This window comes from Stenella coeruleoalba (assembly GCF_951394435.1).
Source record: "Stenella coeruleoalba genome assembly, chromosome: 19".
NCBI lineage: Eukaryota > Metazoa > Chordata > Mammalia > Artiodactyla > Delphinidae > Stenella > Stenella coeruleoalba.
Window position 1 is genome coordinate 30924387 of NC_137165.1, and position 12875 is coordinate 30937261.

The following is a 12875-nucleotide window of genomic DNA, read 5'->3' on the forward strand; positions in this document are numbered from 1 at the left end:
CATCTTCATCTCCAGCCACTTTCATCTATTTCCCACCCTGTCCCTGACCCCTGCCTATGACTGGGAGGCCACAGAGTCCCAGCCTCCAGCCACCCCATGGTCTTTCTCTGGAGCCTGCAGGCTGCACAGCACCCTCTGCTTCTACCAATAAAGCACCCCTGAGGGCAGAAGCTGGTTTCTGCATTGGGCTCAGGGGGGGCGCGGGCTGGACCTCAGTCCCATGATTTGCTCCAGATGTTTAAGAGGAGTGCTGCTAAGACACAGCTGGCACTAACCTTAAAGCCTCCCCTGGAGGCTGAGTTTAGAGCATCAAAAGAAACACTGTGGAGTAGGAAAAGGCAGGGAAGGGCAGCAGCGTTAGGGGCCCCGACATCAAGGAGAATAGCTTGGCCGTGAAAGCGACCCAAGCAGAAAACCAGCCGACAGAACGTCAGTCAGTATAAAAAGTTTTTATGTACAAAAAGCACAATAAAAGATGACAGCTAGCTAGCAGAAAGGACTGGGCACTGCCTTCAGCCTTCATTTACTATAGAAACAAGCCCCCAGCAGGAAGGGGAGGCTACCCTGGGAAGAGGAGGCTGGGTTCCCAGGCCAGGAGTGTAAGATCTCTCTCGCCTTCTTTCTCGGGCCTCCATGTGTAAAGCAGGTGTGGAGCAGGTGGTACTGCTGCCCTCTGCCACTGAGACCATGAGACAGGCCGGAAAGGAGGCTGTGTCGAGGACAGAACTAACTTTGGGCTTCCCCCCAAAACTGGTCTCAAACCAAAAAGCCTGTCTTGTTGCGATGGTCACTTGCAGTGGCTGACATATGAAGACAGGGAGCATATGGGGGCCACAGGGTGTTTGGCTTTGTTGCCACCCAGCAGCTGAAGACCAGGCAGGGGTCCAGCCCAGGATTCTCAGCTCTTCCGGTTCTCAGCAGGTCAGCGGGGTCTCTAATCAGAAAGACGAAGAGGGCCCAGGCCTTGGATATCACCCGTCTTGTCCTCGTGCACGGTGGGCCAGGACTGCAGTGAGCTAGGAGACCATGGTTCCCGAGGGGCTCACGAGGTCCTGGGGAAGGCTTTCTCGGGCCTCCTGCATGCGGCGCCGGGCTCGACGGAAGGCTTCTGTGAGGGAAGCAGACACAGGAGTCAGCTGCCATGGTGTGGGGGAAATGGGGCCCACGGGGATGCTGGAGGGGGGTGTAGCTGGAATTGGGTGGGGGGAAGCCTACCTAGCACGTTGTGAATGGAACTTTGCTGGCTGAATCCCTCCAGACGGTCCAACACGCTCCTCATCCTCTTCCGGAGAGAACTTGACTCCATGAAGGCCCTGCAGGGGAGCCCGCCACGTGGCCACGGCTGCTCTTGCAGCCCTCAGGGTCAGAAGCCCCAAGGCGGAGGGCGATGGCCACTCACCTGGACTGCTGCAGACAGTGCAGGCGGAAGGTGACACTGCCTGTGGTCTCTGTGCGGAGTCCAAAGCGGCTCAGACGCTCCCCCTGCGGCACCCGGTTAACGTCAGGTTTCTGTTGGTTCCTAGACCCCAGGCACCACAGTGGCCTCACTCCCATTCTTATTCCCCTTCTTGGGGAGAACAGTTCTGTTGGGGAAACTTCATCCCAACACCCAGATTCCACCACCTCCCAACTGTAAATCAAGGAACATTCCGACCTCGTTCGAGAATCAGCAGTCTTATAAGCTGCCTGCCAATCCTCTGATTCCTGAGGACTCAGGGATGGGCTGGAAGGAGGGGCCAGTTATTCCGACAGGGACCAGGGGAAACCTCTAAGTGTACTATTTTCCAGAGCTCTCCTAGGATAGCAGTGATCTTTGTACCTGGTGCAAGATGTGGCCGAGACAGGAGGGAAGGGACTAAGCAATAATGAAGCAATGAACAATTAAGAGTCCTTAACCCAGATTCCACCTTACTCCAGAAGAGATAGGGACATAAGTTCCCAGCATGAAGTCTCCCCAAAGACAAAAGTCACCTTGAAGGTTCCTGGTATCCGCACGTAGGAGAGGTCCTCCAGCTCCAGAGAGCCGCCAATGAAAAACCTCCTGAGCTCGGCCGCCGGGCCCAGCTCCAGCGGCCTCCACGTAGGGACCGTCAGGGTGTGCGAGCCTGTGCAGGAAGCGGAGAACGGGGCCGGAAATGGCACATGCTCCCTTGCTGCCTTCCCGGCAATGACACGGGCCTCGCCACCACCAAAACACCTGGTCTGGTAATGGCCTGACCTCTGGTGAAGGTCATCAGAGTGGTTTAGGGTACCCACTTGAAAATCAATCAGATGGAAATTCAGATCTCAGCTCTGCCAGTTATTACCCGGGCACCAGGACAAGTTTCTCAACCTCTCTGAACCCCATTCTCCTCACCTAATAACAACACCTATGCCTCACAGAGTGGTGGGGAGAATTAAATGAGAAGCACTTAGCACACTGCCTGGCGCACAACAGAAGACAGCGGCTATTATTTCAAAAGGAGCTGACCCACTCAATACACGTCCGCCGAGAGCCCATCTTGCCACGCGGCTGCTCCCTCGAGGCCACGAGTCAGATCAGAGGAGCCGGAGGCAGAGCCCAGAGCTGCTCAGCTTCCCAGTTAGCTGTCATTTCACCCAGTTGTCTCTAACAGAGGGGGCGAATTTCCTCAAGAGGAGCAAGGAAATCTTGCAAGTTAAGTGCTTCTAATTCCCAGTCATCCCTACTCCTCACAGGAAGTGGTCGAATCTTCTGAAGTGTTAGCCTTCTTTCTAGGAGCACATGGGCCACACGGAGGGCAGGGACGAGCGGTCACCTGGGGTGGCAGGCAGCACCACAGCCCCGTAGCCTTCCACGCGATACCTCTGCCAGAAGTCCAGCGAAAGGACCTCGCAGTAGAGCACCGGCCATGCCGGGAGAGCACCTGCAGCAAGGGGGAGAAGCGGCCAGGTCATGGGAGGCCTTCACCAGGAGAGGGCCTGTCTGAGGGGCCCCAAGGCCGAGCACCTGCCGGGCCACTCACCGGCAGATTCATCCTCGTGGAGGAAGGAGGCCTCAAACGTGAACGGGTAGGAGAAGTAAGCCACATTATCCTAAAAAAGAGGAATGTTATTTTATACTCAGTGTCATGGGGTGGACGAGGGCTCACTTGGAATTTGTTTTCCCTGTAGCCAATGACAAGGTCACCATCCCAAGGGAAAAAGAAAAACTATCACCCCAGGTAGGAAATAAAAGGCTGAGAGGTGAAGGGACACCCAAACCCGAGCTGCTACCACTCTCAAAAAGGCAGAGAGAACCCTTGGACCAGGCATCCCTGCAGAGCCCACAGCGAAGGGCCGGACCCAGCCCTGGAATCTTCCCCAGGCCGTGAGCGTGATAATCTTCAGATGCCTTCCCCCTCCTAGGTGCCCCCTCTCGCTGCCCTACCGTTCCCAGGGACTTGGTGGCACAGGTCTGTGTTATTCCTGAGAGCTGCTGGAATGCTGGGCTTGACCAGCCTGAAAACCAAAGACCACATATAGTAAGCCAACGGGGAGGAAGGCAAGCAGTTGAGAAAAAGACAAAGTTCCTGTCTCCATTCACTCACTCGTTCATTTCACATTCACTGTGTGTCTGCTATGTGCGATGACCGATCACTGGGGACATCTTGGTGACCAGATAAAAAAGCTTCCTGTCTCTCATGGGGCTACCATTCCAGTTGGGGGTGGGAGGGGGGAACAGACAACAAACCAACCAACAAATAGACTATCAAGTAGTAACAAATGCTAAAGTAAAAATAAAACAGGGTGAAGGGACTGAGTGGCTTGAGGCTCATTTAGACGGGGTGGTGAGGGAACACCACTCAGAGGCGACACTTAGGCTGAAACCTAAACTAAAGCAGAACCAGTCGTGCAAAGATTGGACACAAAAGCTTTCAGACAAGAAATGGCCCTGAAAAGGCCCTCAGGTGGGAATGAACTTGGCCTGCTCAAGAACAGAAATTACAACTGCAATGCTGTAAGGGAGGGATAGGCAGGGGCCAGCTCGTTCAGAGAATGGAGTCTGGATTTGGCTCTAAGTGGGAAGGGAAGCTGTTGGGGCTTTAAGTTCAAAAGAGACACAACTGGTTTACATTTTAAAGGCTCAGTTAGGCTGTGGTGCACGTGGCAAACGAAACGTAAGAGGGAGCAAGACAGGAAGTGAGAGGATAAATTAGAAACCTAATGCTTCGGCCTAAGCAAGAGATGATGGTGGCTTGGCCCAGGGTCCTCGAGAGAACAGAGGATTCAAGACATCTTCTGGAGACAGAACTGCCAAGAACTGCTGATAGAATGAATGGCGGTAGGGAGCTAGAGAAAGTGAGGAGTCAAGGATGTCTCTTAGGTTTCTGGTATCAGAAACTAAGTAGATGACATTGCCATTCTGCTAAGATGGGCAAGACCATGAGGGCAGGTGTGAGGCAAGAGGGGGAATCAAGAAGCTTTTGGTCACGTTAAACAGGAACGACAAGAGGTAAGTGGACATGACTCTGGAGTTCAGGGGAGAGGCTAAGGCTAGAGAGGGACATCCGGGAGTCTGAGACATACAAACAGTACTGAAGCCACAGGATGTATGAGGCCACCTAGAAAGACCGTGGAGAGAGAGTAACAGAAGGCCAGGCCCAGCCTTGGATACTCTAATAGTTTTAGGTCAACAGAAGATGAGGGAACAGCCAAGAAGGCCGCTGAGCCCCCAATGAGAGAGACGAGAGGAGCACAGAGCCAGAAGCCAAGAGGACAGTCTCAGCGAGGAAAGTGAGCTGTGGTGAATGCTGCTGACAGGCCAAGCAGGGTGAAGGCAGAGATGTCACCACAGGGTTTCACATCTTGGAAGTGATCTATGACCTTGAAAGGAACAGTAACAATTTCAGTGGAGGAGTGGGGAAGGAAGTCTGACCGAATGCCTCCGGAAAACTGTCAGAATGGGTAAAAAGAGAGACTTATGAATATTACTTACTAGTAGTTGGCAATTCCACGAAGAAGTGGACGTAAAGATTGTCAAACTCATAGCCTTGGGCTGAAACTAAGAAAACAGGAAACTGTTTCAGGTTATCCTCCTATCACCCTTAACACCCGCCCCAGTCCTAAAGGGCCTACCCACGTGTGGAAGCGAGTCCCTCAAGGGCCAGGAACTCCCTGTGCTTCCAGGAAAGACACATGCCTGAGTCTCCCGAGTGCTGCGGACAACCCAAGGGCTCTACTGGGGCGGGGAGGATTACTCCACAGCTAAATCTGACACTTGCCAGCATCAAGGGGCTTCTGTCTGGTGAGACACTTACCTACTTCTCCATTTACAAAGAGCCGGAGGGCACCTGGTACCGTCTGAGGTAGAGAGAAGTGGGGACAGATCAGGAGGTCTGAGGGAAGCGACACCTCTCCTCCAGCCTGCCCGTAAATCCCCAGAGGGCCTGACGCTGGACGCCAGATCCAGCTGTGTGACTAATCCCGCTTCCTCCCCACCTGCCACTTCTCCATAAATCTGTTTCCTTCATTTCTAAAGTAATGTAATGGAAAAAGCACCTAATTTACATGGTGGGGAAGGCAACAAAGTGTGGGGTATTTACAAGAACGGCCACGAGAAGCAAACACAGCTGCCTGCCGCCGTATGGCGAAAGGCTAGAGACCCCGGCTCCCTCTAGGGGGAGGTCAAGAGACCAGGAAGTTTCCTTGTTAAATTATTTGTGTATCTATCTTATCTCACTTTTTAACACCGAAAATCTGTTGCTAATACAACACAAAAATAGTGAAAGTTAATTTTTTAGAGAGAGAGAGGGAGACCACCAGGTAACTCTCTCCTTGTTTCCAGATCTAGAAATGGAACTCCTGGAATAAGAGAAGACAAAGAATAGGACCACAGGATTACGGACTTAAACTCTTTTGTTTTGTTTTAAGAGCCAAACTATTTGACAAACAGAAATGACACCCTCCCTCTCTATGGGGCATTAGGAAAAATATCTACATGAAGAGCAAGGAAGACACTTTTCATCTTTATATTTATTTATAAAATGAATTACAAAGTAATACATGAATGCACTCCCACTGATAAAAATTCAAAACCACCTAAGTTTAGAGAATAAAAAGTAAACATTCCTGACATGTCCCTCTCACCACCCAATAGCCATCTACCATTTCCCAATCCCACCCCCTCCCCAGAGAAAGCCACCCATAGGGTGTGTGCCCTTTGAGACCTTTTCCTATGCATTAACAGTTCTATATCAATATGCAATGCTTCTAAAACATAACAAGGACTATACTCTAAATGTTGTTTTTTACTTTTTTCCACTGAGGAGTATGTCTTTGGGACCCTGAAGAGAGAACTGTCACTGAGCCGCAGTCAGAACGCTCTGGCTACAGAAACCCAGCTGGCGGAGCTGCAGGAAACCCAGCTACTCACCGTCTCAAAGTCAGTGCCCACGAGGCTGTTGAGATACTCCTTGTGCCGGCCATAGAGCTGAGGAAACAAACCACACTGAAACTCAAGGTGCGACCCCAGCCAGACCAGGGTCCAGATCTGCATGGGAGGGAGAAAAGCAGCAGGAGTGGGACGTGCCACAGAAAGCTGGGCCTAAGCATCCCAGACACTGACATCTGACCGTGAAGCACAGAGGCTCTGGAGTCCACCGGTCTGGGACCAACCTGGCTCTCGCACTTACGTGACCTCGGGCAGACTGCTTAGCTTCTTGATCTCCATTTCCTCATTTATAAAGTGGTAATAATAAAAATATTCACCTAAAGGCTTGTGGTGCAGCCTAAATGAAATAAAGTATGTGAAGGGCCTAGCACAGAGCATGGCAAATGCTCAAATAAATGGTCATTATTGTGATGATCTTATAATAGGATCGAAACCTTACATCTGACATGTCAGCAGCGCTTCCCAAGTCAGGCAAGGCCTCTAAGAGCAAGGCCTTGCAGCTGCTGACCCAACCTCGGCCGCGGCCTCGGCTCCCAGCTCTCTGGTTCCCAGACTGAACCAGCACTTACGTCCCTGAGCGCACGCTGCTCCCGCTCTTCCTCCTCAGGCTGTGCAAGGGAGGACACGCTGTCAATCGTATACTTCCACAGCTCCTGCTTCTCCCCGTCTGTCTCGATTCTGTAAGGTCAAAGCCACAAAGGGACTAACTCAGCAAACAGGAGGTGGGGCCCTCCAGACCCAGCCCAGGGAGGAGCCGATTTACAGTTCTGTTATTCTAAGACGTAAGATGAGGAACAGTCAGGCCAGAGGAGAAGACCTGGCTAGTTCATCTCTCTCAGTTTTGATTAGTCCCTACACGCAGCAGCACAGAGAATTATTTTCACTTGACGACACTGATGAAGGTATCACTTTCAAATCCGGGTAGGTGCATATTTTCTGAGAAAAGGTTGCCCAGTGTCCTAAGGGTCTATGACCTGGAACAGAATATGAACCACTGGCTCGGAATTTAAAAGTTAGAACACATGAAGGGCTTTCAGAGAATCTCCTCAACTTGGGGCAAGAAGTGAAGCCAAGGAAAGCAATGCCAGTCTCCGCCATCCCTTTCTTCCTCTTCTCACCTGTAGGGTCCTCTGGAGCCAGTGAAGTCAGGTTTTACTGTGATCACACCATTACTGTCCACCTTCAGAGTACAGAGGACATGTTCATACTTCTTATAGCCAAGCCTAGAAACCAGGGAATTAACACCAGGGTTCAAGACTGCTGCCCCACCTCCAGGGAAAGAGGAAGAGGTGTTCAGGACATATCAGGGGAGAGGACAGAGGCTGGAGTGAGAATTGTCATGGTAAAATACTCTCTTCCAAAGAAAAAGTAGAAGGAAAACATCCCTCCCTCCCATATACCTGGGATGACTATAACAGGAGAGTGATGGTTAGTGACAGGAGAAGAGAATGAAGGTCTGAGCTGGGCAGTAAGAAGCTTCACTCACTTTCCATAGGGACCCAGGTCTGCCATGATGTACATTGTCTGAAGAGGGGTGTTGATGACATGGCTGTTCCGGATGAACTCTTCTGAGGGTTCCCAGGTGACGATTCGTGACTTAAGGATGCCACCCTCCCTGGGAGACACCACAGGAAGGGTCACTTCCCTGGCACCCCCCGAACAGCCTGAAGGAGTAGCTCTGGGGAGCACACGAAGGTGGAGGCCCGCTGCAGGATGGGACGCTCGAGTTGGTGGGCATACGGGGAACACAGGCATGGACGGACCACAGAGGCCGCCACGGCCCTGTACACACTTGCACTCACATCCCTCGCCTGTCCTGCCGTCGCCGCCTGACATTTGCCATTCGCTCGACCAAGAATGACGGCATTTCGCTGGCTGCAGTGGTCATTTTCTGACAGTGCTGGGAAAACAGAGCAGCCCAGTGTAAGCCTGCTCAGGGCCGTGTGGGACCAAGGACCTGGAGGGAAGTCTTCCTTCTGAAACTTCACACAGAACCTGAACCTCAGCGCACGGCCACCTCACAATCACACTGACGGCGGGCACAGTGGCACAAACAGCCCAAGGAAGAGCCCAACCAAGCCTTGGTTTGCCCGAAGGTTACAGCAGCACATTATCCTTGAGAAATGAGTTTATTTATGCTCATCTTAAAATGAGCCTGCAATCTCTAAACACATACCAACAAAAGGTTTGGTGAGTCTGCCTGGTATCCTGTGGAAAACCCTCCCATGGGTAACTGAAGACTATCTGTAATTTTCTTTTGTTTACCAAAACAGACAACCCAAATTTTATATGCTACCAACCCACAGCTTTCCTGATATAAGCATCAATCTTTCAAAAACATTCACTTAACACCTGGCTCCTTGCAGAGATCTACAAGGTCACAGACAAAAATCAGATAATATAGGCACTCCCCTCCCTCAGGAGAGTGATGGTTAGTGATGGTTAGAATATCCAGAAGAAAATGTAAAACAAGTCCATGAGGGTATAGCTGTCATAGGCAAACTGAGGATATAAGCCATTCCCCACGCAGTACTGAATCCTTCTTCAAACCCATATACTCAGTTTCGGCTGAATCCGTGATGAATTTTATCTAAATGGCTCTAGACTCCATCCACCTGTCTGATCTCATGATGCACAGAGGAAGCCAAACCCAGTGGTTGCTTCTCCCAGTCTGTAGGCTGCAAGCCTGTGATTAGAGACACTGCCGGCTCCCCCAGGCCCTCCAGCAGATGGAGCCGGGAGCAGCAGCCTCACCACCCGCAGACTGTGCCCACCTACTCCAGCTTGGCTGCCAGAAGGTCTGTATCCCCTTAACAGGCTTCCGAGTTAACATACAGAGAGGCCGGAAAGCTAGGGCAGACAAAGGTGAAGGGAGCTACGGTGCTTGGGGAAGAATGCTACCTCCTCCAAATTGGTGTATCTATCAGAGTCAGTGTAGGTAAAGATTCGTCGGTTCTTCCTGCCATCCAGATCCTCCAGCTTCAGAATCTCTTGGCGGTACTGATGATCCAAAGGGCTCTGACAGGCTGCTTCATTTTGGTACAGATCTACTTCGAACTGAGGTCACAAAGAAACAAAGTTCTACTGAGAATATGTCAAATTTTGGTCCTGTAACAGTTTGGTCAAATTAGTTCTATAGAGCTGATGCAACTTGACATGTTCTCATAGCCAACTGTCATTTATCTAAACTAATGGAGGACAGGAGAGCCAACGAATGTTAGAGCTAAAAGGAACCACAGTGATAGTCTAATTCAATTCTGCTATTACAGAATTGACATACCAAAACAGTAATTCTGCTGTTTTGGTATGTGGCCCAGAGATGAAAAGTGTCTTACCCAGGATTATAAAACTGGGTAGTGGCAGGCACTATATTCCATTGACCCCATAAGCACAACAGTGGAAAGTATAAACTGTTACAAGCTTTCTGGAAATCAGTTTAGCCATATGTATCAAGAATCCTTCCCTGTGACTAGTCAGGTGGAGGTGGACCAGGGGGAGGCAGACTGAGCAGACAAGGGACACTGGCTCACCTGGCTGAAGAGCTTCTCTTGCCACCCAATCACGACCTCCTCCTCTTCATCTACCTCCGGGCGGTGTCCACCTCCAAAGACAACAGAGTGAGTCAAATGTTTGAGCCAAACTAGCACCACTTCTCACTCTGTGGTTGGTTATAACCAAAGTCCCTGCTCTTATATTTGCCACAAAATCAGTTGGAGTTCACTGATCTATGAAGCACTCACTCTAGACTCACTCTATAGAGGCTGTGGATATGTGTAGAAGCCAAGATTAGGACCCAAGAAGTCTTAATCACTACTCTGATTTGAAAAAAAGGAAGTCATGCCTTCCAGGAATTATTTGATCTAATTCAGTATCAAGAGCTGACATTTATTAGATACAGGCTAAATAGCTCTTCCTCAATCCCAACTGCCTACATTTGCTAGACAGGAACTGTGGCATTTTTATCTTCACTATTCCTGAAGCCGTATATCTAGAATCACTAACACTATAACCTTAAGAGACCAAGTATCAGGAGAGAAAAGGAAAGACATACAACTGATTTTTTTTTTTAAAGAACCAAATCTAATACACACACTCCTAGCTGAGTGTGCCTTTTCCAAAGACACATGCTTCACAACCTGCCAGCTCACACTCTTGCCCAGGAATATTTTTGAACAGAAACAACAAAAGCAGAGAGACCACTGACCTAACGCAAACACGCTGTCCTCTCTTCCTCACTTTTCTGGCTTCCCAGATAAGGAAAACTGCTAGAACACAGACGGTGTTAATATGTACATTTTCCAAGCAGACCCCAATTTTTAAGCTGTTTTAAAAAGTGTTTAGTTGTATGTTTCAAGCTTGGAGTGATATTTTCTCTTAGGAAAAAAATGCCACAAATGGTATTTAGGTTGACAGGCAAATTTATAACGTATCTAAAGTATGGTATTTGCTATTTCCCTACATTTGACCACAATTCGGATCAGCATCTTGACGGCAGGAATCAAGCCTTATTCAATTTTACACAACGTAATGTAGTAGTTAAAATTGCCTGGGATCAAATCCTGGCTTCAACATTTACCAGCCCTGTGACCTTGGACAATAAACCCATCCTCTCTATACCTTTTCTCAGACTATAGACCTGGGTCTACTCTGTCTTAAGAGGTAACCTCCACCCTAGGCCCTTCCCCAGATCCCCACGCGGCCACATCACCACCATTCACCCACTGGTGGATGGGTGAGGCCTAAAAGTGGCCAAGTCTATGAGGTCCTTCCCAGGCTGGGCAGCAGGCTGGCAATGGAGGTAGCTGCTTGATGTGATTCTTTGCAGGTGGACTCTGCCAGGAAAAGAGAAGCCCAAAATTCTCGTTACAAAACACTCAACCAGGAGATGAGCGCAGAGCAAAGATGGAGAAACAAAACTCAGAAGAGGGTACGGCTACCAAGAATGTGGCGGGGTGTAGGCGACAGAGGGGATGTGAGTGGGGCACGGGGACCTAAGGAGAAGACGATGGGAGAGTGTACTGGAGACACAGGGCCTCGAGAAACTTGGGAGGGGCAGGGTCCTTAAAGGGTGGGTCTGGAAGTTGTGAGTGAAGAGGGTGCCGGGTAGTGAGGGAGACGCGGGGAGACGAGGTGACCGCGGTCAGGACTGCAAACCCAAGTGAGGGTCCCAGCAAACAAGAAGCGAAGTTCAGGCTCTAATTATCTGACAGAATAAAGGCACGGGGCTCTGGGGTGATGCGACTACCGGAGGCGGAGGTTGCGCACGGGGTCCCAAGAGCGATACACGGCCTCTCCGGTGTCAGTGCTCCAGACGGTCTCCGCCATGACAGCTGCGCTGCGCGCGACTGCGCCGGAAAGCGCGCCGCCCCAGTTCCCCTGGCAACGGAAACGCTGGGTTAGGGAGGCGGGAGCCCGGTTCCCTACGCGGCGCGGCAGAGCCCCGCCCGTTGCAGGCGCAGGCCAGTTGGTGCCAGCGCACGCTTCGGCTGGGGCTCGTGCGGGGTTGCCGCTGATCCTGAGTGGGAACGAAGCTCGCTCATACTCAAGGCCAGACTTGATGCACTTTACAAATGAGGAAACTAAAGCAGCGCTGGAGGCCGCTTTTATACAGATTCAGACAGAAATGGTGATGGACACCAAACCCAAGCGTCCTGAGTTCTCAACTACTACTTTTTCCACCACACGACACAGCCTTCCACTGAATCCTGGGAAACTTTGGCCTCCTAATCGGTGGAGGTGACTCACAGAATGCACCCATTCTTCCCAAAGGAGTCAGGGGAGGTGATGACGGTTACCCAGACATGAAAATATATTCTTGGAAGAAGGCAAAAAAGTGTCAAGATTTATTAATCCTTGTGTTGGCATTCACTGAACCAGAGAAAGAAGAAACAAGGAAGCTAACAGTAAGGAAGGAAAAGATGTCATTATTGCACTGGGTTTTCCCCTGCGTGTGTTATTTCCGGATTTTTAAGCCACCTTAGTTAGATACCTCACTGGCCTTGGGAAAAGTCAACAAAATGCCATTATGAAGACGTGCTTCACTGGACTGCCAAAGGCAGGACACACCATAACCTTCAGTCTAGCTCCCTGACACCTTGGGGATGTCAACAATTTTCAGCCTTTGACATTTGCTGCTTCCTCAACAGAGTAGGCAATTGTCCCCTGAACTCAAGAATCTCATGCCAGTTTCATTATATGGCATTGGGAGCCCTAAGCAACAAAGGTGCTGTTGTGTAACACTAAGGACTCACCGTAACAATAGCCCTATTTATTTAAGATCTGATACAGCCTGGGTGCTTTGTTTGTATTGTCCCCAATCCTCCTAGAAACCCCTTAAGTAGGTATTTGTTATTCTCATTTAATCAATGAAGTTATTGAAGGCCAGCGCTTGAAGGCTGAACTCTAGTAAGTGGTGAAGGAGCTGAGATTCCAGGCCAGGTCTGTCTTTTGAAGCCTGAACACCTTCCACTCTGCTTCACGACCT

The 12875-nt window shown here is 50.3% G+C and overlaps 1 protein-coding gene across 3 annotated transcripts; it reads right to left on the minus strand.

Moving 5' to 3' along the window:
* Positions 1-434: 434 nt before the first annotated feature.
* On the minus strand, positions 435-11748 carry MKS1 (MKS transition zone complex subunit 1). 3 transcript variants are annotated; one of them, XM_079904733.1, is made up of 18 exons: positions 11637-11748; positions 11114-11223; positions 9922-9992; positions 9293-9448; positions 8194-8291; positions 7878-8006; positions 7510-7614; positions 6961-7069; positions 6374-6430; positions 5259-5301; positions 4937-5002; positions 3389-3459; positions 2985-3054; positions 2778-2885; positions 1972-2105; positions 1400-1482; positions 1216-1313; positions 882-1108 (listed from the first exon to the last, which is right to left on the minus strand). In XM_079904733.1, the coding sequence occupies exons 1-18, from the start codon at positions 11714-11716 to the stop codon at positions 1017-1019; spliced, it is 1680 nt and encodes a 559-aa protein (XP_079760859.1). In that variant the 5' UTR covers positions 11717-11748; the 3' UTR covers positions 882-1016. The 3 variants fall into 3 exon arrangements, with proteins under 3 accessions (XP_079760860.1, XP_079760859.1, XP_079760858.1); XM_079904734.1 differs by lacking the exon at positions 1400-1482 and having other exon boundaries at positions 435-1108; positions 11637-11717; XM_079904732.1 differs by lacking the exons at positions 882-1108; positions 1216-1313 and having other exon boundaries at positions 1399-1519; positions 11637-11717.
* Positions 11749-12875: the final 1127 nt, after the last annotated feature.

Bases quoted from the DNA above. Each gene is read 5' to 3' on its own strand.
- MKS1 (XM_079904734.1), bottom strand. From the start codon at position 11,716: ATGGCGGAGACCGTCTGGAGCACTGACACCGGAGAGGCCGTGTATCGC. The intron at 9,449-9,921 runs GTGAGCCAGTGT...TTGTGACCTCAG, and splicing joins AAGAGAAGCTCTTCAGCCAG to TTCGAAGTAGATCTGTACCA. The intron at 7,070-7,509 runs GTGAGAAGAGGA...TTGACCTTACAG, and splicing joins GGCTCCAGAGGACCCTACAG to AATCGAGACAGACGGGGAGA.